General features: G+C 41.8%; 2 protein-coding genes across 4 annotated transcripts; one reads left to right on the plus strand and one right to left on the minus strand.

Annotated features, from left to right (window-relative positions):
• The first annotated feature begins 1,286 nt into the window (after positions 1–1,286).
• On the plus strand, positions 1,287–7,415 carry dkk3a (dickkopf WNT signaling pathway inhibitor 3a). Its single transcript, XM_028401341.1, has 7 exons — positions 1,287–1,552; positions 1,682–1,783; positions 1,861–1,920; positions 2,342–2,434; positions 5,689–5,833; positions 5,912–6,068; positions 6,405–7,415. Exons 1-7 carry the CDS (start codon positions 1,367–1,369, stop codon positions 6,490–6,492), a joined length of 831 nt encoding a protein of 276 aa, XP_028257142.1. The 5' UTR covers positions 1,287–1,366; the 3' UTR covers positions 6,493–7,415.
• Positions 7,416–7,515: 100 nt separating this feature from the next.
• usp47 (ubiquitin specific peptidase 47) lies at positions 7,516–21,575 on the minus strand. Of its 3 annotated transcripts, XM_028401340.1 has the most exons (30): positions 21,257–21,575; positions 19,034–19,090; positions 18,132–18,326; positions 17,042–17,158; positions 16,788–16,938; positions 16,593–16,689; positions 16,362–16,507; positions 16,177–16,256; positions 15,417–15,566; positions 15,144–15,239; positions 14,895–15,047; positions 14,438–14,596; positions 13,871–14,002; positions 13,606–13,682; positions 13,405–13,460; positions 12,857–12,969; positions 12,636–12,737; positions 12,260–12,467; positions 12,009–12,124; positions 11,778–11,897; positions 11,534–11,692; positions 10,891–11,425; positions 10,493–10,668; positions 10,319–10,399; positions 10,072–10,187; positions 9,871–9,989; positions 9,576–9,706; positions 9,449–9,496; positions 9,232–9,362; positions 7,516–9,052 (listed from the first exon to the last, which is right to left on the minus strand). In XM_028401340.1, the coding sequence occupies exons 1-30, from the start codon at positions 21,299–21,301 to the stop codon at positions 8,878–8,880; spliced, it is 4,041 nt and encodes a 1,346-aa protein (XP_028257141.1). In that variant the 5' UTR covers positions 21,302–21,575; the 3' UTR covers positions 7,516–8,877. The 3 variants fall into 3 exon arrangements, with proteins under 3 accessions (XP_028257141.1, XP_028257139.1, XP_028257140.1); XM_028401338.1 differs by having other exon boundaries at positions 10,891–11,692; XM_028401339.1 differs by lacking the exon at positions 19,034–19,090 and having other exon boundaries at positions 8,878–9,052; positions 10,891–11,692.
• Between the last annotated feature and the right edge of the window lie 1,171 nt (positions 21,576–22,746).

The raw sequence follows: 22,746 nt of genomic DNA on the forward strand, positions 1-22,746 counted from the left end.
TTTAGAAATGACCCTCCGGCGAAGCTGACTGAATCTGTCAAGTCAGCATCCCACAGTCTTCCCCATGATGACAGACCCAGAGACCATTTATAGGCTCAGGAGACTGGGCATGTGTTTTGAGTTAATTGGCTGATTAGACTGTGACACCATTAGTTTACGATGCTTTTCTTTAAATGTGAGCTATAATCATCACAACCAAAAACAATGCTTAGAGTATTTCCCTCAATATACACTCAAAATGTGGATATTTTGCATAAAACTGTGTGTTTTTGTTGTGGCTTTTCTTTTCTTTGATTTGTTTCATGTGTTACTTGCTGTTTGTTGCACATAGTTAAAATGATTAGTTTTCTAACTAAAAGCTAATTAAACCCACTTCTGTACATTTATAAATATTGATCAGTTATTGAATAATAATGGTTTTTGAATGTGTTTAAAGAGCTCAGCTTCGGAAGAGCACTTTTCAGCTACAGTGTGACTCTGACATGTTAGTTTTTCGTGGCTGCTGTTTTTCCTGATCAGGTTTTGTAGCTTTTGTAGTTCTTGCTGCCACTTTTTTATGTAGCCTACAGTCTTCACATTTGTGAGCCTCTACAGTTTATTGTACAGATTTAATGTGTGTTAACTCCTGCTGTTAATGATATGTACAGTTTATTAGTTTTAATGTCATGCTAATTTAAACATGCTCTGTGTTGTTGGTACATTTGGCAGCTGTGCATGTTGTCAGATGATTTTTGCTGTGCAGCATTATTTTCAGCTGTTGTTTTGGTTTATAAATGTTGATATACAGAATATTTCACCCTTTTTCAGGAAGCTAATTGGTTTGTAGCCTATATGAAGCCTTGTGCAAAAGTATCTGCATAATACTCCTCCAATCAGATTGTGATGTAATTAATGATACTGACTGTGATTTGTTGGTTGAGTGAGGTGAAGATGCACAAATGGTTTTCAAGCTTAACATGTCCTGTTTTCTTTTTATTGCAGGCAATACTGAGAGACAGAAAGAGCTAAAAAGTAATGGAGTAGACACAGAGGCACAGAGGTCAGATGCAACAATCACAGCAAGGCGCATCTTGAGCACCACTTTTCTGCGAGTTTGGCTTAGTTTAGCTTAAGTCGGTAATTTATTGACGGTCCCTAAGTAAGAAGTCTGTCGAGTTACTTTAAACTGTTTGTTGTGATCTCGTCAAAAATGGCGCCGGAGCACCGCTGACAGGTGGCGATGTGGAAGGTGTGGCGGCGTGTGATGACGCCGCAGTGACGCGTGCATCAGCTGTGGTGGAGAGTGACGCTGTTTGTGCTCTTCGGCATCATCGCCACACCCTCAGCAGCAGAGTGCAGCAGCAGCAGCAGCCGCAGGAGGGGCAGCATGAAGACAGCCGCACTGTTAGTTTGTGCCCTCACGGCGGTCTGTAATGGCATCCTTCCTGAGATAGTGGACTCGGGCATCAGTCACATCCTGCAGGACAACTCTGGGTTGGACCGTGTGTTTGTGGAAGTGGAGGAACTAGCAGAGGATCCGCAGCAAAAGCTTGAGGAGGATGTGCCTCACCAGGTAGGCTGGTCTGCAGCTCTCAGGTTTTTACACGACATGGCAGCATCCCACAAAAAGTCTGAATGTATTAACTTTTTATGTGGCATGATGCAGCAGGGTGAGGAAGACTGATTCTTTATGTTTTTCTAGAAAAACAACCAAAGTGTTACCCCTCATCTTAATAACCTTCCTCCAGTAGTAAATAATGAAACTGCTTCCAATGAAGTAACTGTCCAGCCTTCAGCAGACCAGGTAACGCCCTATAAACAATAATCAAAGCAGTGTTTGTGTGCTTTTCCTGAATGAAAGACAACTGATGTCTCACACAGGAGACAAACAACATCAGCACAGCCGTCCAGCCCAGTGACCTGGAGAACAGTATCGACCATGTAAGTTCATTCTGTAAAGAGCTCATGTGACCTTCGCTGCCGTTTGAATTCCTCCACCCTGTAGATGGCTGCATAATGTCTGCTGTAGCAGCATCACAGTGACTTTGCATTATGTCTGCAAATGAATGAAAGACAAATTCACACAATGCACTCATGCCTCCACTCAGCTGCATGTGTAAAAGTGGAAGAACACTGAATGTTAAGTGCACTTATCAAGGTAATGACAGGATATTGTTTGATTCCCCTTTTAGAAACAGCAGTTTCTTAGATAGATATGCCTATCCACAGTACACTTAAATATCATTTTTATTTATTTATTATCTCAGAAACTGTCTTTCTCTGAATAAAAAACGTTGATCACAAAGTGTCTACTTTGGGATTTGAATCTCCTAATGTCATTCCTCCTCTGTCTCGTCTTCAGGGATGCATCACTGATGACGACTGTGGGAAGGGAAAATATTGTCTGAATGATGCACACAATTCCAAGTGTCTACCGTGTAAAGCAATTGATGTGGTGAGTGAACGGAATGGATACCTTCAGACACACAAACACACACATTGGTGTTTGCCTTTGTATCCCTATATTTATGAGGACATTTGGTGCAGTTAATATTCAATTGAACTGAATATTAATGGCACCAAATTGTGTGGAGTCTAAACCTTCAAATAGCCAATTGAACTGCTCTAAATAAAAAAATGATAACAGTTATAACACTTCAATGGTAACAGCACTCACGAAGGCAGTTATGTGTTTTATTTTGTGTGTTTTTGTTGTTTATTTATTATGTGTGTTTTTCTAGTTCTTTTTGTTGTTTTGTGTGTGTTTTGTTATGTGTGGTTTCTTTTTTGTTTTGTGTGTATGTTCTAAATTTGTGGTTGTTTTCACACCAAATATAAATAGAAGATGTCATCTTAATTTAAAAAAAAATATTTTTTTTATTTTTGCTTTAGTTTGCATGTTGCTCAAAATGTGGAGGTAGAGTTGTTCAGCAAGAGCAACAGCAGAAGGCATCTATGATTTTTCTCATGATGTGCCAAAAGCATCCACCATTCTCAACCTGCTCTTCATCTGAAGTGTCACTGTCTTCTGGTGTTTCTGTGGAGACATGTTTGTTGCTTTGCTCCAGAACAGCTTCTTCTTTCATGTCCTCTGTCATTGCTATAGAGACCTCGTGGTCTGGAGTGTCCTTTAGTACACTTATAGAGGTACCATGTTCTTTGGTGCCTTCGGATGTTTCTATGGAGTCCTCTTGTTCTAGTGTGCCTGTTGGTATGTTTATGGAGACATCTTCTGAAGATGTGGATGACAGAGGATTTGACACCTCTGTGGAGATATCTTCTCCTTCATCATTGAACAGCGCAACCAGCGAGGTAACAGAAGCTTGTTCACTGATTGGTGATGCTGCTGCCAGGCTGCAGGGTGGCTGCTCACTGGCCTGAAGGTCCTCCATATTGACACTCATCACACCATGGCTGGTCTCTGGGTGGGAACCAGGGTGGATGGCAGTGAAAAATGGATGGTTCAGCACCTCCATAGGTTTGATGCGTTGATCAGCATCCAAGTGCAGCATCCGTTTAATTAGATCGACGAAATGAGGCTGATCAGGATGGCTGCCTGCCAGGTATGCCATCAGAGTCTCAAGGTTGTCAAGGCTGCGGAGGACGTAGTATCGGTTGTGGGAAGAATTGTTCTCTGAAAAGAAGACCTCCTCTGCATTTCTGAGAGCCCAGCGTTGTTGGCTGTTATTCTGAGGCTGGAAATACTCCTCAGTAAGAGCCCCACGGTCAAGGATGTGGTCTGGTATCTGACCCTGAGTGCGTATGATATATTTAAGCATATTATAGGGATCCGATGCAGGGTACAGAGGACGGCCAACAGCCAGTTCTACGGCTATCAATCCCAGAGTCCACATGTCAATGGCCTTGTTGAACGGAGCATCCAGAAGCACCTCTGGTGCCATGTAAGGAAGACTCTGAACATAGGTCTCAGAGTTGGTCTCAGAGGTGGGCTGAGCGAGGCCAAAGTCAATAATCTTTACCTCGATGGGATCAACATGACGGTCCACAACCATTATATTTTGTGGTTTGAGATCCGCATGTATGATTTCAGCCGACTGCAGGTGGAGCAGAGCTGTGGCCAGCTGATGCAACACTGTCCTGACCTGTGAGAGTGGAAGACCCTGGAAGTGTCGGTCACACAGGTATTCATGCAGACTCTGGTCCAAAAGTTCAAATCTTAGGCAGATGTTCTTCTTATGAAGGAAATGTCCATTGAACTTTACAATGTGGCAGCTGTCTGCGTCCAGGTGGCTGAGACTCCTCAGTATGTTCATTTCAGCTGTTGCTTGTTGTACAGCTCCTTGTCCTGTAGTAACTTTAACAGCTTCCGACGTGTTGGTTTCTGTGTTGAAACATTTGATCGCACAACCAAATGCTCCCTCACCGAGAAACTCCTCAATCCTGTGAGAAGCACCAAGGGTAGCCCCAACAGGGAAGCGTTTTCTCATAGACATTTTGCTCTTCTTTGCAAAATAGTGTTGTCCAAGGGTAGTGTAGTCCACAAAGATTCTCAGTTGATTGAAGATTTCATGTCCTGCTGATGTCCTTGTGTTAGTAAGTGAAGATTCTCTGTTGAATGTGCGTAGACTGAAAGCTCCTGCTGTGCAAAAGGGTTCTCTGTAAGGGTGTAGATGCATATATATACATATATATATATACCCTGCATGACAACATAGGTCCTTTGATGACGCATTGCCGTTGCTAGGCAATCAAATTATAGTTTTTCAAATATTTTGGTGTCATCTGCCAAATGTATCTCCTCCTAAAAATTTCAAGCTACAGACTCCATTTTAGTCTTGAAACGCTCATTAGATGCTGCTCTATCAAACTTGTATTCAGAATTTTCGAATTCCGAATCGTTTCCGCACGCCAGGCTCTCAAATTTGGAGTGGTTTTTGAGGTCTCCTTTGCTGTTACCATGGTGACAGGCTGACACACAGAGGCATACAAAGCTCTGAATTGCTCTGATTCTCCAACAATTCAGAGCAATCCTTCACATGACATCATCAAAGGCCAGTGGATGCTGATGGCAAACCACGTTTACTGCCATGCTTGACCACATACACAGAGGCTACTCCGGTTTCACATCCACTGCATTGCAGTGTAATTGGAGTATGCTGTATCTGTCCAATGAGCTTTACATGAAAGCACAACATGAATCAAGGTTAAATAAGAGCTCCTCTCTTTCCTCTGCTCTCTCTCTCTTTCTCTCTCACAGAACATCTAGATCAAAGTGAGTCTACTCATCTGATTGGTTTTTATTTAGCTCTCAGTGTTTGGTGTGCTGCTGATTCTGTAATGATTTCACTGCACAGGTGGTGGAGCTGCAAAACGATGAAGACAGTGGCAGCCTGCCAAGCAGGAATAATAAATACACAGAGATCTGTGTCCTGTTAAAATTGCTGCACAGAAAAACTCAGCATGGAAACAACCATCCAGTGATAACAGGGACTCTTCTCACTGCCATCAGAGAGCAGTTGACCTGCTGATCTCATTCATATTTAAGCAGCAGCTGTGCTTAGAGAATCATTAATTTCATTAAAGCTCTGGTAAGGCTTATCTCCATTAAACTGAAGAATGTTTTGTTCTCATTTCTGAACATTGTACCACACACACACGCCACGCACCATCATCCAGTGCATCGACAATCCAACTGTTCTGGACAGCTCGGTAGATTACTAACCGTGCACACTTGTTCTGTTCTTTCAGCCCTGTACTAAGGATGGGGAGTGCTGTGGTGAACAGCTGTGTGTCTGGGGTCAGTGCAGCCAAAATGCAACAAAGGGAGAAGCAGGCAGCACCTGTCAATCCCAGAGTGACTGCAACCCAGACCTCTGCTGTGCTTTTCATAGAGGTACACCACAGCACAATCAGTCAGTCTTTCTCTGCATCATCACAGAAAGTCAATCTGTGTGTCCTTATGTGCATATAGCCCTGCTGTTCCCTGTCTGTTCGGCCAAGCCCATAGAGCGTGAACGCTGCCTTGGTGCCTCCAACCACCTGATGGCGCTGTTGTCTTGGGACACCCAGGATGATGGACCCACAAAACATTGCCCCTGTGCAGGAGATCTTCACTGCCAGCACCTGGGGTGAGTACAGAACATTAGCGCTGCAGGGTACCTTTCTCCTCTTGGACTGATTTTTTTTTACCACATTTGAACTTGGATACATCAGTATTTACCACGAACCACTTGTACAGCTCAAAAACCATCCAAAACAAAGCTGCATTATGATGCTGGACAAGCTGACTGACCTCAGCTAGCAGCCCTCGGCTGCTGCGACTGGTCAGCATGCTACCTCTAGTAGACATCTCCCCAACACTATATAAGCTTATAAATGTTTTGACATGCTGACTTTTGAATTTATTAAGAATCTACAATGTCAATGTCTCTCACCACTGTTTATGCTGCTCTACTTTTTGACAGACGAGGGTCCATGTGCCTTAAAGGAGAGGACTCGAGTGAAGAGGACCTGACAGACTCTCTGTACTCAGACATAGACTACATTATTTAGATAAGGCTTGATACTATTCACATTGCCTTGTGAACAGGAGACTCTGCTGACTCCTGAGCAAAAACACAGCACTTTCTGTTTGCCAGCTTAATCCAAAATGTAGAAGCTTTAGAGCATGGTTAGGGAATGAACATCATATTTTAGCAATTTACACTAAAGCTTTCTGAAAATGTAGATATATTGTAAATGAACTAACAAAAGTTGAAACTCTATATTTGCAGCGCTATATGAAACTATTTGATGCATTTCTATATTCATTTGTCATTTACCACAGGCAAAACCACACACTGCTCACTCCACTCACTGGGATTGATTCGTCTGAAGTTGTCTTACCAGGACACACATTACATATTACTGTTTAACAGCAGCACTGTATTTCCTTAATAAAGTCTAAACCAAACAGACTGGACTCTCCCTTCCATTCAGTCATATGTAGGAAGACATCAAAAAGCAGCATTACATCCTCACACACATCTGATAACACTGTAATTACTACTGTAATTAATACATTGTAGTTTGTTCACTAACTAAGCATCACTATTTGGACTTAAGGGGGACATATGTTTATTCATGGCCATGCACACTCACACAGGTGTTTGCACTGACCCTGGCTAATTATTCCTTGTTTCCACATAGAGCCAAAAGACAGGATCTATTCAGGCAACATGAAAACATCTGTGGAAGAGAAATACTATTGCAGAAAAAGATTGTTGCAAGTATTATGGATTTTCAATGTCTATAAATGGTGATGATCTCCACTGTTATATGCTTCTGCTTTCACGGACATCAGTCTCCAAAGGTCATTGTAACTTGACATTTTAACACAAGGCACAATATTAATGCAACATGTGTTTGAATGTAGCTGTATTGCTGTGCTGGATGTTAACCTGAAGTTACAAGTTTTTTTTTTTCAAGCATTTGAAACCCACCATGCAGCTTGTATGATTATTGCGTTTAGAAAAATAAACTTCACAATATCCCTTTGTACCCAGAGTGAAGTTTAACAGCGACAGAAAACCGCAGTTATGAAAAAAAAGCAATTTAATTCATTTCTAAAATTATCTTAAAACTATTTTCACACAGGATCTGAATCTCAAAGAAATAAACAACAACAACAAAAACATTTTCTTTTCAGATATTGGCATTTCTACAGTGAATACGCTGGTGGCAGCATCAGAAGCCCACAGGAGAGGGGGCCAGGATGCTGAGCTTCAGTCATCAGAGCAGTTGCCCCGGCAGACTGAAGAGTCCAGCAGGTTCTCTACCACCTCAGGTGTGTCAGTCTATAAAGCAGCAGCAGGTAGAAGCGCCAAAAACAACCTCACTCTCTCTGCTAAAAACACAGAGAGTTCCCTCCTCTCAGTACAACAACACACACACATGTGGATGACACTAGACATCTACACCCAGTTCACATGGTGCAAAAAAGAACAAAGATATCCACTTTCTAACTTAAAGGTTAATACAGACCATGGGTGTATGCCTGATGCCTCATGAGACCTGATGAATGATCAAGTCCGGAGGAAAACAATTCACAAAACAAAACAAGGAGATTCTTCACATAGTCTACTTGGTTTTGTTTCATTGTACTTTGTAGCAAAGGACCAGTAGCCTATTTATTATTAATACATCTAGCGGAAATGATGTAACAGAGACAGAGCTCCTATAAAGCACAAAGAGCAGTAGTAAAAACTACCCATAACATCACACATTACTCTGGCATTATAGGAGCATTCTAGGATGAAAAAGACTTTTGGTTTACAAATTCTGTATTGTTGCTTTTTTTGATTTATCAGATCATGTGAGTGAAGGATGTTTCAACTTGTCACTGAGAGAGTGAGGTTGGTCTCACTAGAGGTGAGACTGAGGAAGGCTGGATAAGTAGTTCTTGATATTATGTACTGTTGGTTTGAACAAATTTAAAGGAAAGTGATCAACGTAAAGCAGTTACAATTTCTGGAACAAATCTGTTTTCAAAAGGTGTCAAGATGTGGACAGCCACAGATGAAGTCAAAAACAGGAAGATAAACACGCAGTGATAGGAGGACAGTGATGTGAAAGAAGACCGAAACAAACATGATGGATGCCTTCCTGACCAGCTTCACAGTCCATACATCTCTGCATCCATCTCTGAGGACTTCACGTCTATACAGTATTCGATTCTTTTTTTCTTCATCAACAGCTTTTGTACTTCCCTTTTAACTTTACAGTACAATACACAATAGTGCACAATAGGGTTTCTGAGCCAGTCCATGGGCTCAGAGTGGAAAGTGAGAGCACATCAGCCTCATGATGCTGCTTGGTTTCAAGTCACTACCGGGCCCAACATTCAGAGTCCCGCAGCCCACCAGACGATCCAAAAGACCAGGAGTGGTTCTCTGTGCCTCAGTCCTGTCCCGGGTCCTTTGCAGGGCCACCGTCCAAGTAGATCTTGAGGGCCTTCTCTTTGCGTGGCGAGTAGCTGACGCGGTGTCCGGTCTTGAGCAGACGACTGCTCTCCTTCTTCATCAGCTCATTGCGCTCGTCCTCTGACAGCTCCAGAGGCTCCTCGGTGCTGTCCCTACACAGGCAAACAGCACAGGAATGTTCATCTCACAAATATTTAACCCGGAATATAAATACTTGTCAGAAATCGTCTGTTCTTTTTGTACCATATACTCTGTGTTCCTTACAATTCTGTTCTATAGAAATTCTGTTCTATAAAATGTCACAAAAATCAACTCATTTTGACTCTTGTACCTATAGAAGACGACAGCTCCGTCATCACAGATGTACAGAGGCCACACATTAAGAGTTGAAACCTTGGGGTTCCAGTCCAAATCCTGATGGATTTCCAACACAGAAATATCACAAGGAAATGTTCCTCTCCCCTGCACAGAAAAGAAAGAAGGCACATCTGTAAAGTAACAATATATAAAGAAATACATGGTGTTTTGAGGTAATGGAATCCACATACCTTTGCAAACTCTAGGTTTTCCAGAGGAATACCACTTATTTCACTAAGCTGTGAACAGAATAAAGAGTTAGTTATTGATTCTGGAGTGATGAGAGTTCAGTGGACATTCATCAGGTGACAGACACACCTTTTCTTTGAGTTCCTCTACACTGCTGCTCTCCAGAATGACTTCCTGGAAAGGTCCTAGCTTCATTGTAGAAGGACTCCATCTCCGCGTCAGAACAGCCAGCTGTGACATGGACTTCATCTTCTCTGGTTCTGTCAGACAGAAAACCAATTGTCAATCAACTTACAGCTGTTTTTGAGTTGTTGTGAGTAACAAATAATTCTTTGTCTGTTCAAAACTTTGGTATTAATTTGCAAAGTACAACAAAATATTACAAAATGTGTAAATGTGTTTGGAACCGAAACACGCAGCATACCATTAAGGACTTCCAGAAAAACCTCCCAGTTGGAAGAAATGCTGATGTCTTCCTCATAGACATGGTAATCCAGAAACACAGTGCCTGGATTCTTCCATGTCTTTTTCCTGAGACGAACCCTAAGAGCACATAATTTACACATACAATACTTTTGTACACACCTGTGATTAGCATCAAATCCTAATCGGTTACTGATCTTACCTGTCAACGCTGAGGTCAAGCTTGCACTGCTCTTTCAACTGAGGAAGTAGTTCCTCTTTGGACTGTCTGACAGTCATTCCTTTGGCAAACACCGTGTCTACAAGGAACTTGCATGGCTAAAAAAAACATAGAACATAACTAGATTACTAGACTTTACTTCAGAATACTCAAAACCATAGTTCAATTATTTTAACCACAACCTTGTAGGTTCCTAACAGGAGTTTTAGTTTCAGCAGTCAAATCTTACCTCTGGCTCATTCACTAGCAGTTGATACACCTTAACTCTGTATTCACCCTTTTTCAAGGCTCTTCCCAGTCGAATGGTTATCTATGCAGAGTAATAAAAACAATTAGCTCTCTCTCTCACACACACCCACACTAGTAGAATTAAAGCTGTGAATCCTGAAAAATCTGTCCTGACCTTGTTATCATCGGAGAAAGATGAAAGCGTTTCATTCAACCGTACACTCTCAAACTCCTGGTTGTTGGCATAGACCCGAAACACCTTGAACTGGGTGGAAGGGACTCCTACATAGGGCTCCAGGTTCTGCTTAAATGCTGCTAATGTTATTCTCTTGTCCACATGAACCACTAAACCTGCAGTAGAGGGAAAGAGAACAAATGTTTATATTCTTTAAAAGAACATGCTGGCCCTTCTCTTCTTTCCTCTAATAATTTGATGCTGAGTGCTCAATTTTAAGTTGATTAGAGAAGAATGCATCAACTCTGAGTCTTTATGTTCATATCTGGAAAAGTTGAAAATGTAATTAGAACAAAATTATGCTGGTAAATCCTTTAAAACATCATAAGGGTTTGTACATTTTTGTGCATCCCACGAGGCATCATCCTGATGACAAGGCTCTGCCCTGAAGTACAGGTACTGAGCCTCCGCTTTGCTTTTTCCATTGTCGTCATACTCGCTGTCCGTTCCAGAATCTTCTTCAGCAGTGTCCCAGGTTTCTTTTTTGCCCTCATGGGCTTTGGATCGTCGGCTACTTGTGATGCTGTGCGAGTCCAGGCCATTGGCCAGCTGGATGGGACCACTGTCTGCATTACACAGTGTGTCACTGCTGTGACTGGAGCTCAGGATGTCACTGTCCACTGAGCTGGTACTGCGGTCATTGTTCACCTCAGAGTCCGACCGCTCCTCACAGGCAAATTGGTTCTCAGGGTCAGAGGAGGCGCCGCCACTGCCCCCAGGTGTGGCCCTGATCCGGTTCTCCAAGTCTCTGTTGTCTGCAGCCACGCAGAGAGAAGAGTTTGAGTCAGCCTCTTGGGTTGGTGATTCGATATGTTCAAAGTCGCTGGCGTCAGAGCTTTTCTGGCTGTCGCTGGTGCTGGAGCCCTGCTGCTGCTGCAGAGACAGATTCTTTAATTTTTCTGTACTCTCCTCCAGGATAGCCTCTACAGATTTCCTGTTACCCTTTGACCCATCAAAGGGTGCATCAGAATCATCACCTACTTTTTGGCAAAGAGTTCTGTTGGCCAAGGTGCCAGGAGACTGTTCAGGGAGTAAGACCAACAGCCGGATTGTATTTCCATGGCGATCCAACAGTTTCCACAGGAGTGAGTCGGTGAAAGCAACCTGATGATCTGTCAACTCAGAGCTCTCCACAAAAACCTGATGGAAGACAGAACGCTAGACATGAATCCAGTAGCACAATCCAAATACATGCAAACCACACAGTCGGAAAGAAAATGGAGACCTTGTTGCTCCTGAAGAATCCTTCAGCTTTCAGTGTCTTGTTTGGAACATAGAGAAGGCGGAGGTCATTATAGCAGCGCTCCAGGACAACACGCATGGTTTCTGCAGATAGCCCTGTAGCCTGAGAGGAAGCAAACACAACGATCTCATGCTCTTACTGTTGATAAACAAAACACTTTTTTATACACTACACTCTTTGTCAATCATAAAGACAGTGTGAAGTAAAAAAAACCTGTGCAATAAGCTGCTTGAATTCCGTGATGGTTTGGTTCAGGTACGCCCGAACACTGATTGGTGAAGCGATGGTTTCAGTCTTCAGATCAACCACATGAACTTTTACCATCACCTCTGTAGACAATCAGAAACACACCCAGATATAGAGAAGATTAACTACTCTCCTTAGGACTTTGCCCAATATTTTCGCATTCATCCTTTGTTTACTGCTGACTTGCTTTTGCTGAACAGTGGCTGAACAGTACTGACCTCCCGGCTTGTAAGGCTGAAACACTTGCTCGGGCCTGCGGGTCTCTAGCAGCAAATCGAACATGTATGATGACTTGACTCCCCCAAGCAGGAGGCCCATTGGTGTGTCCTCCTCACCTTCATAGGAACGCTCCAGGTACTCATGGAACTCATCATACTTCACTAAGCGACAGCAGTCCAGAGGGACAACTCCCTCCAGCTCCATCAGCTGGATACACAACACACAAAATGTCACAAAAGAAAGGAAGTGCATATAAGTGCTGAGACAAATCTATACTTTATATTGTGGGGGCCACTGTGGTGCAACAGCTGGAATAGTGGAACATAAATGACTTTCAAGAACAGACAAATCTACTGTGATGTGATGCACCCAAACCTTGTAGGCCATTTCTGTTGCCTCTTTGAGAGTTTTGTCCTTGTGGACTTCTAATTTGCTCTCCATCATCATCTTCACAGGATGCATGCAGAAGAGCTTGATCTGAAGGTAAGAACACATACGATTACTGAAAGGTTAACTCCTTTATATAAGAAAAGACACAGGCATTAACTGATTCTTATTCAGAAGCAGGCCAGTGAATTTTAACCAAACCAAATAACCTTGCAGGTGTTGCGTTCAATCTCCCTCTGTCGTTTTTCTTGCTCTTCAGATTCTTTCTCCTTCTGAACTAAACTCTTTATGTGCTCCGGGAAGTCTTCCACAGCTAAATATTCTGCAGACAGAACAAATAAAGTACACATGAAATCTATTTGAGAGGGGGCCATTTACAGGACTGGGTATCATTCAGTACATGAGCACAGAAATAAATAACATGCCACTGATTGATGTAACATGAGACACTAAAACTATGATGTGTTTATATGTAACCTGACACAACCAAATGTAACAGACCATGCAGGCTTAGTCATATAGAAACCTCACTTCATATGGGGAAACAAGTGAACACACTGAACTGATTCATTTATGTCTTTCATCGGGAATTCAAACGTACAATGATCAATACTCTCCAACGATTATGTGCCCTAACCAAAACGACACTGGATTAATGTTAATTTATTTCAGAAAACTGAATATGACGGAAGAGGAGTGGAATGTTTATTTTTTCTATTCCAGTAATTTGAGCATTATACACTTCAGATTTACTTACTTGCATTCCTTGAGGGATCTTTGAGTCTATAAATCAGCATATATGCATTTGTAGAGCTGTTTAGAAAGGGAAAAACAATATTTTTAATAAAAAGAATAAATAAACAAGATTCTATCTATTTTTGAACCAAGCTCATTCAGAGAAGTGTGAGATGGGTGTAAACCCACTGAGTGCTGATTGGAGTTTTGAGACACAACTGACCTCGCAAAGGCACCGGAGTAATAGCCTCTGCTCCCTGAGGACCCTCCATATGTCTTTCTGATATCATCCTGGGTGATCTGTTCAACAGACAGACACATAGAGAATCCATTCAACATATAGTGGTATGACAAAGATCAGCAGTTTAAATTACTGTGTGTGTGTGGCCTAGTTTAAAGACAGGTATATTAATGCTAGCATTGACATTGTCGTGCGAGTCACCCTGTGTGGCATTTACAGGACAGGTCACTGAATGTCTGAGGCTGACCTTGCTAACATGCTGATCATTGAAGCTGTACCACTGGCCATCACTGAAGGATTTGATGCAGGCATAGTAGTGGCCGCCTGCAGCGCTCCCAGAATGGACCATGACAGAAAACAGCTCAAAGGTAAGCAAACTCTAAAAAATTAATAAAACATAAAAACATAAAAAAAATAATCAATCACATTGTACATTTCCATTGTTGATTTGTTATATTGGCAGAGCTACAGACATCAAATGTCTCTGTATCTTCCATTCAGATGCCTGATAAAAGCACTTAGAATCTGGGACATGCAGTGCAGAGAACATCTCAGGAAACAATAACAGGAAAGTAAAACATCATTTTTCAGTGTTGTCTGCCAGCTGACAGTTGCTCGATAACATATCCAGGAGTCTCTCTCACTACTGAAGTACTGGCAGCGAAAGCCCAAATGGGATGCAATATTAAGGGAAAAGCCTGCCGGGAGAGTGATTACACTCATTTATTCAGCCACTTCCTTTCTCTGTAGATGCATTTTCACAGTTGATGAAATAAGTCTAAATATCTATTAAGTGATTGGCCAAGATGATTACCTTTGGCTTCAACACCCTCTCTGTGCTGCCAGTGCTGTCCAAGCAGATGCCCTCATCCACACAATCATCTGTGGAAAAATCATTGCTCATCTGGTCGCTGTGGCAACTGCCTTCATTTTCTGCCCCACTGTCCGTGCAGCTCTCTGTCTGAGGCGATTTCTATAGAGGGAGGCCATTTCAAAAAACCAATAATAGAGAGCGGTTACACAAAATAGGTAAGACACAGTGGTCAACCATATTTTATAGATAGCCCAGCTAACATGGCACAAAATGCTCAGGAGCAGGCTGATACCCGTTTATGCACCTACTATACAAACTGTTGGCAATGCACAGAAACATTTCTGTAATATAACAAATCAATGGGATAAACTTAGAGAAAACAGGCATACAGTATAAAGATTATAGTAAAAGATTGTGGAGCTACAGCACATCAAAGAGTGATGAGTGCTGTTCTCACCTCATCCTCCACATCAATGAATGGACTCATATCAAGCTCTTCTGGGAAAGTCATGCGGTCGTTAAGCTTGATGCGATGCATAGTGGTATAGTCGAAGTCAAACCTTTTCAGCTGTAATGTCAGCAGGTAGGGAAAGTGCAGAAACCTCAGACCCTGTGTGGAGCAGTATTTATCAGAGTCAGACAGGTCAATAGGAGAACACTGTATTCTGTAAACACAACTCCTATGTCACACTTTCAGCATGCTCACCTTGCGGGCGTCACATTTCTTTTTGCATCGTTCACAGAAATACTGATTGGGTCCATCCAGAGTCTCTGGCTGGATAAATGCCTGCAAAGCCTCTTCCTGTAGCAGCAACAACACACAGAGTTAGACCCATTTAACTGTTAAAATAGTCATTTACTCAATTTAAAGCTGCCTTAAAGTGGATGCAAATTGTGAATAGATGTTAAGTCTCACTGGAGTCTTTGCTACCAACATGTTAAATATTTGATAGAATTAAATGTGCAGAGAGAAACACACCACGCTGCCATAGGCCTGGCTGGCTCCAAAGGGTCTGATCACAAGTGGGATGTCCAGGTAAGTATCAATTCTCCAGCTCTCATAGCCACACTCCAGACAACGAACATAATCCTTCAGCTTCCCCTGGTACAGCTGGTTGATGAGGTCAGCCTGAGGATATGGAAGCATGACAGTCAGGTCTTCTCAGCTATATTTTGCTTGCAACAAATCCACATTTGTTTGAGATGTTGCAGTTCTGTACTAAGAAAAAAACATGCCCAATTATTGCTGTATGGAACCACCTGACATAATAGATAGGGATCAAAACACAGCCTGCTTTTGGTTTGGTGTGTCTGGGCAACATTATAGCCAATCTCTATTGATTTGATTTGTTGTTTGTCTCACAGTGCTACACATCTTGTGAAAACAATTAGATAGTGTCATGTCCTATGCAGAAAATAGCCACAAATGTTTACAAAACAAAGCCAAATCAGTTTACAAAAATAATAATTCATTGTAAAAGTACGTAACTTGAGTTGTTCTTAATGGGGCTCTCTCGCATATAAAGACCGCACGGGGGTACATACGCACACTGGACTAAGTGTTTGCAGTTTCTAACTCACTTGAGATAAGAAACAGCTAACCCTGGGGCTTAGTGGCCCATTACACACTTTTTTCCACAGTAGACCTTTTGTTTCTCATCAGGGGGGAGGGAGTCCCCAGTCTGGCTTCTGATTTTTTTGTCGTTAGAAGTCTCAGAATGCATCTTGTATTCTCATACCTGCTCTGTCTGCTTCCACTTCTGCTCCAGGGCATCAAACATGACCCTGCACAGCTCCTGCACGTCATGCTGTTGCCAAGCTGAAGACAAATGAAGACCAAAAAAGCATGATTAAGTATATCGATGCAGAGGCACATGGTATCTTCAAGCCATGTGAGCCTTGTCACAAGAGTACAAATATTTACCCTCACTGCTGTCCCAGCCAAAGCTTCGCGTCACATCCGTGGTCTCGATCGCGCGTTTCTTACTAGTTTGCAGTAGAACAAACAGCCTCTGCAGCTGGTAGGGGATACTAGTGACTGGATCTTCCTCTGACTCTTCAAACTCCCAGCTGAAGTTGGACATAAGTTATAAAGTTATTTCAAAAATAAACTTTAAAAGTAAAAAAAACACCAAGCATGTACAGAGTTTCTTACTTGTAGAGTGCATTTCTGAACTCTGGGGTCATGAACAGCGTCTGAAGAAGGCTGTTCAAATAGCAGGTCATTGCTTGGTTGACCAAACCCACATAACCTACAGCAGAAGCAAAAACACGAAGGTTACAATTGGAAATCCACGAATATCAGGAATGGTCTCTTATTTCTCTTATTCAACAGGTGTCCAGATCGTACCCGTTTCAGATTTGCTGAGGATGGATGAGTAGGAGTAAGACGGGCTGCTGTAGTCACTGCAGCCTGGAGTGCCGTCTCTGGGTAGGGGCCCAATGAATCGCTCCTGGGAACTGTCATCCAGTCCACTGCTATCTGCCGTTCCTGACTCATCCTGCACACAAACACAGACACACACACCATGTAGTAAAATAACTTTAGTTTATGTCTAAGAAATGAAAAGAAGAAACGTGTTATGTTTATTCTATACTGCTCACCGATGCGATCTGAGGTTGTTCTCCATCTTTGTCCGTCAGCTGGAGGAAATTCCTCTTGCCACCGGGCTCAAATCCAGATTCTGAGAGTGACATCTCACTGCTATGGTCCAGTGGTGCCTGGAGGGATGCAGAAATAAAAACATCACATGAAGAGAGAGTTCACAACAAGCAAGCAATTCAAAACAAGCACTTCAGCAAGTACAAATTGGACTTACAAGAAGACTTAGACTCCTAATGAACTCATTTTCAGCAAATTCCCTGCATTGTTGTGAGCGAGACACGCAGTGTGCGGTCACCATGTGAGGAAGGCTACCTATCCTTCTTTTCTCCTGGCCGAGCTGAGGACGAGCAAGCAAAGCGCCGCAGTGGAAACACGCACTAGCTTAATCCACTGACCTACTCAGTGAGATAACAACAGACACAGCACCTGGGCTTTGGCCTGGGTCAGCAGCAGGATTAGCCTTGGCTCATTTAAGAAAAGGGAATAATATGTACACAAAGGCACAACATAACAAACTCACTACTGATAACTCGAGCTGAATATGAGTGTGCTAATCCTAAACATTCTGCCTCCAATAGAATGGAGAATACAATAAATCCATTGTATTATACTCAAAATAAAAAAGTTGCTGCCACTGTCTTGGTTGAGGTCATAGTATGATACAGCCTTCCAGGTGTTAAAGGGCCATTGTAAACACAAGATAGAGACCCAGCACAGCACAGAGAGAGCTCCATAGAACAGAGGTTGAGAGGGTCAGGTGTCATTACTATGAGTAACTATCTATCCAACTAGCTGTTATTATAAATAACTTATAACTTGTGCATAATTAGTCATCACTGAAGAAAAATCTAAACACATTTGGACGGAAAATATTCCTGCAAAGCTCAACACCCAACCAGGAAACACCCACCTGCCTGTAACTGAAATGCCTGTAACATCAGTTAGATGCCACTCAGTAAGTCACTGCAATTCAACGTGTGCCTTCATCATATCTTGTGTAATCATAAAACTCCAGCAGTGCAGATTTAAAACGTAATCATACTATGGCACAAACCAAAAATCACTCTCTACATCAATGGATTTTCTCACCATGTCTGACGTATTTCCCCAGGCCAGGTCAAAAGTGCCATTTACGTATCCTGCTTTCTGAGCAATGTCTTCATAAAGTTTGGAAACGGTAGTGGAAGCAGGCAGGTTGAGGGTCAGCCTCTCATTGACCGTCTTTGCACTGGTGATGTCCTGAATTATACATAAAACTCTGGGCTCCTCAGCTGCGTTCTGGATCTGCAAAAAAAAAACAGGATACAAATGAGCATGATTTAGTGTCTAACACTAAAGCTAAACTGTAGAATAATATTAGTACAAATGTGCAGCAAACAAAACACAATCAAAAATGCACCAGTACTCAGACAAAAACACACACCCTGCAGTTTTTTTTCTGATTGCTCTAGTGAAGCTTGTCAGGCTCAAGTGATTTGCAGTCAAAGCCATCATCAAAAATGTAAGTAGAAAAACCTGACAGGAACCGTCACCCTGCAAGCATGCAAAAGCAACACCACGCCTGTTTCCTCATTTTAACCTAACTCAAGACAGGCTCAGCCAAAATAACACACAGCATGGCATTATAGAACTAGTGTGTATCTGCAGATTAGCCTCTTTACTATAAATAACAATGAAAAACATTCTCAAAATTAGAGCTACGATTTTAGTGCAGTTCATTTGCCGAGTTCTGTCAACACAAAATTAACCAACTCTTTACTTTATAGAGAAAAAGTTCAATGGCTAACCAATGTAAGGCATTTAAATGACTTTGTGCCACCATGAGCCTTCAATGTGTTCACAGCTTCATTAAAACACTTCAAGCCAATGCCATTTATTTCTGCCGTCTTAATTATCGTTATGCATGATGGTCATTGTTGCTTCATGCGTACCGGGTATATTTAACCCCATGCTTTGCGGAGAGCACATTCTCCTTCATCATACACACACACCTGGGTAATTCTCTTCATCTCATCAAATATACTCTGTCTGCAACTCCAAAACACGCCCTAATAATATGTGGAAATACATGGATTGAAGAACAACTTTAAGACACAAGTAACATAGTTGTAAAGCATGCCTGTGTAAAAACTACATTTACAGGCCGTGGGCTAGTGGAGAATTCACTTTTCGGCTCATTGAAAAAATGCCATTTATAGCAATGCATTCAAGTCTGATTTTTCCATCGTCTTTGTGAGGTTTGTGATCTTGGCAAAATGTGACTGACAAGACTGATAAAGACACACAAATCGCTTATTTATCTGACTGGAACAAAAATAATTACAAACAAAAACGCTGCTACTTGTTGTTAACTCTGACCACATACTGTACAACACACATGTAACAGAAATGTTGCTTACAAAAGCAAATACAGTTTTCTAATTCCAATGCAAGTTATTAGAGAATTTGTCAACAAAACCTGATATTTTAAAAAGTCAAACATCTATTTTGATGACCTACCCTGTCCAAAAACGGTTTAAACAAATAACAATAGTGGATATCACAATCACCATACATACATATATATATATATACCAATAAATCTCCTTTCTGGCATCATGTGACTTATTTAAACTAAGCAGATAAATATTCAACAACTTTAATGTAATAAACATCTCCAACTTTTGATAATGTATCATGATGAACAATAGTGAGGGGATGATCTGAAACACTGTTTCTCTCTCACTCTCAAATGTAGCATAACAAACAGGCAAACTGAAAGTAAAGACAGCTCAAAATCTAAGATACCCGACATCTGGTACTTGTTATTGCATGCTTCTTTCAAAAATACAATTTACGTTATGTACAAAGGTTGGTTTAGAGTTTTAACAAAAAAGTAAATGGAGGGCAGTCTAGCTTGTGTTTATAACAGGATGGTTACCTCAATTAGATTATAAAAATGTCATTGTTGATATTTTGTTGATATTTTTCACATAAATCTAATTATCCCACCAGGTATGACGTCCCATACGTGCTGTACGTGACGCAGCGGAGGTAAATTGAGTCACACTGGTAGCCCAAATAACTAATAATAATAATAGTAATCCTGTGGTGGTGTGTATATATAAAATACAGCCATAAACGTGGGTGTGATGTAAATACTGCTTTCTAGGACGTTTACCTTAAAACACACTGACCAAACATTACCATCTGACGAGCATCAGCATCTTTGACTAAGGTTAAAGTCGATTAATATTATAGCTTGGTCAAATTCATGGTACTATATCGAGAACGGTACCATCCAAGATTAAACGATTAATGTTAAAGATAGCACATTTCACGTAAGCGTTAGCTAACCTCCCATTCAAACAAAATCAATTATTTGATTAACAATCAAAATGTTCAAGTGACTTGATCATCTTGACAAGTGGGTTCATCTAAGATCGAAGTAGGACAATGTAAAAACATCAACGCTAATGTTGTGATATATATGTAACATCGTTTTGTACCAGTAGAGATGCTGGTCAACACTGCTAACACTAGCATTAGCTTGCGAATCGCTAGCATTTATATTTACAGTAGAACAGGCTCTGCTCGAAACAATCTGCAATTGAACGTAATACGGATTTTAAGTATGGACACTTGTAAAACTAGCATCAGGTGTAATCGTCGCATCAACACCAACCGCTAGGTCAGCAGATGTAACTGTTTACATTTGGTTTAGCAACTTAAACAACATGTAGATTAGCTAGAGTTGCTGCCATAGACCAGATTTAACAGGCTAACGACATTAGCCAGCTAAATTCTACAAGCTAATGTTATGCAAGTTAGCTAACTAATGTTGACAAACGTCATCTATGTCTGATGGGATAACATGGTGTCAGCTCGTTTATTTGAAAGGGTCGGGAAGCTTTTTAAAGCCTTAGTAAAAATCGTAATTATGCAGACACTCTAAGTATCTACACAAATTCACTCACGGTTGAGATGCAGCGAAACTACTAGCTGCTAAAGGATGTTAGCAGTTACGTTAGTTAGCCATGTCATGATAAGGCCGACCAAGTCATGTTTAGCTAACTGTTAGCAACTGAGAGTTAGCCTAAAACGATGTACCAAGATCGCAAACTCCTAAAGTCCAGGAAAAGTTTGTTTCTTCTAAATGTGTGTGGACTTTAAAGATGACAGCTAACGCTCCAAAGCTGCCTCTCCGACCTGTAGTGGGTCCGTGATAACCTCACCTCTTTGGGAACGAACTGGTTCTCCTCGCTAGGCACCATTTCCATTTGTGCGACAGTTTAGACAAGCATCTATCCGGACAAGGATGTCAGCGAAAAAACTTTGCAGCTGTGCACACAAACATGGTTTGTGTTCGGTTTGTTATAAGTTTAGAGGCTTGGATAACAAAATTAAAGTTGCCAAAACTTGTAGGCTTATCAAAGTGATCGCAACACACTCGGTTACACTACCCAAGCACAAAGTGTCCTGCTATAAATGGAGAAAAATGGCCGGTGTTTTACTCCGCGAGACTTCACTCAGGGAGGCTTTGGCGTCACATTCCATCCAGACAGGCGTGCGTGATGTGTGCGGACAGAGTGACGTTGGTGAGCGTGTGTGCGTTTTTAGGGCCCGAGCACCGAATGGTGCAAGAGCCCTATTGAAACCCTTAGGATTATTATTTTTTTTTTTTTTTTTTTTTTTTTTTTTTTTTTTTTTTTTTTTTTTTTTTTTTCCCCCTCCGAGATCGCATTTTTGGAGGCCTTAACATGCCCAAAAACTCACCAAACTTGGTAGAAAAATTCATTCGCCCGAAAAATTTTGAAATTTGCTGACTTTTGAAATGCACATATAAAAATGGCTCTATAGCGCCCCCAACGCGTAGCCCCTCTGGCCGGTTTGACACAGGATTATGAAAATTGGCACACATATGTATCACCTCAAGACGCACAAAAAAGTCTCTTGGACCCCCCCTCCAAACCCAACAGGAAGTCCGCCATTTGAAGGTTTGTGGCCATTTTTGGCGATGTGTGACCCTGCTGCCAAACTTTTCACGCCTCGCATACTTCAACGGATTGAGCTGAAATTCGCCGTGTCCACTCAGGACACCATAGGGAATAGACGCATTCCAAAACTCTTACAAAAGTCTGACGGTGTGGCCGGGGCGTGGCCTCAAAGTTTGACCATTTCTGAGGACACAGAAAGTCTCTATAACTTCTTCGTTTTCTGTCCGATCTGTACGAAATGTCACATGTATGATCAGAGTCTGACCCTAAACACATCTGTACAACAATATTGAGGCTTTGACAGAGCGCCTCCTACTGGCTACACAAAATGTGGTGTTTTCATAGGTTTTTCTGCCTGCCCCCCTGGCCTGTTTTGAGTAGGGTCATGAAAATTGGCACACATGTGTATCACCCCAAGATGCACAAAAAAGTCTCTTGGACCCCCCCTCCAAACCCAACAGGAAGTCCGCCATTTTGAAATTTCTGTTAATTTTTGGCGATTTGTGACCCTGCTACAAAACTTTTCACGCCTCGCATACTTCATCCAATCAAGCTGAAAATCACTGTGTCCACTCAGGACACCATAGGGAATAGACGCATTCCAAAACTCTTACAAAAGTCTTACGGTGTGGTGGGGGCGTGGCCTCAAAGTTGACCATTCGCCATTACAAAAGAACTCCCTGTATTTTTTGCCCTAACGCGTAGCCCCTCTGGCCAGTTTGACACAG

This window comes from Parambassis ranga, chromosome 3 (genome assembly GCF_900634625.1).
Source record: "Parambassis ranga chromosome 3, fParRan2.1, whole genome shotgun sequence".
Classification (NCBI taxonomy): Eukaryota; Metazoa; Chordata; class Actinopteri; family Ambassidae; genus Parambassis; species Parambassis ranga.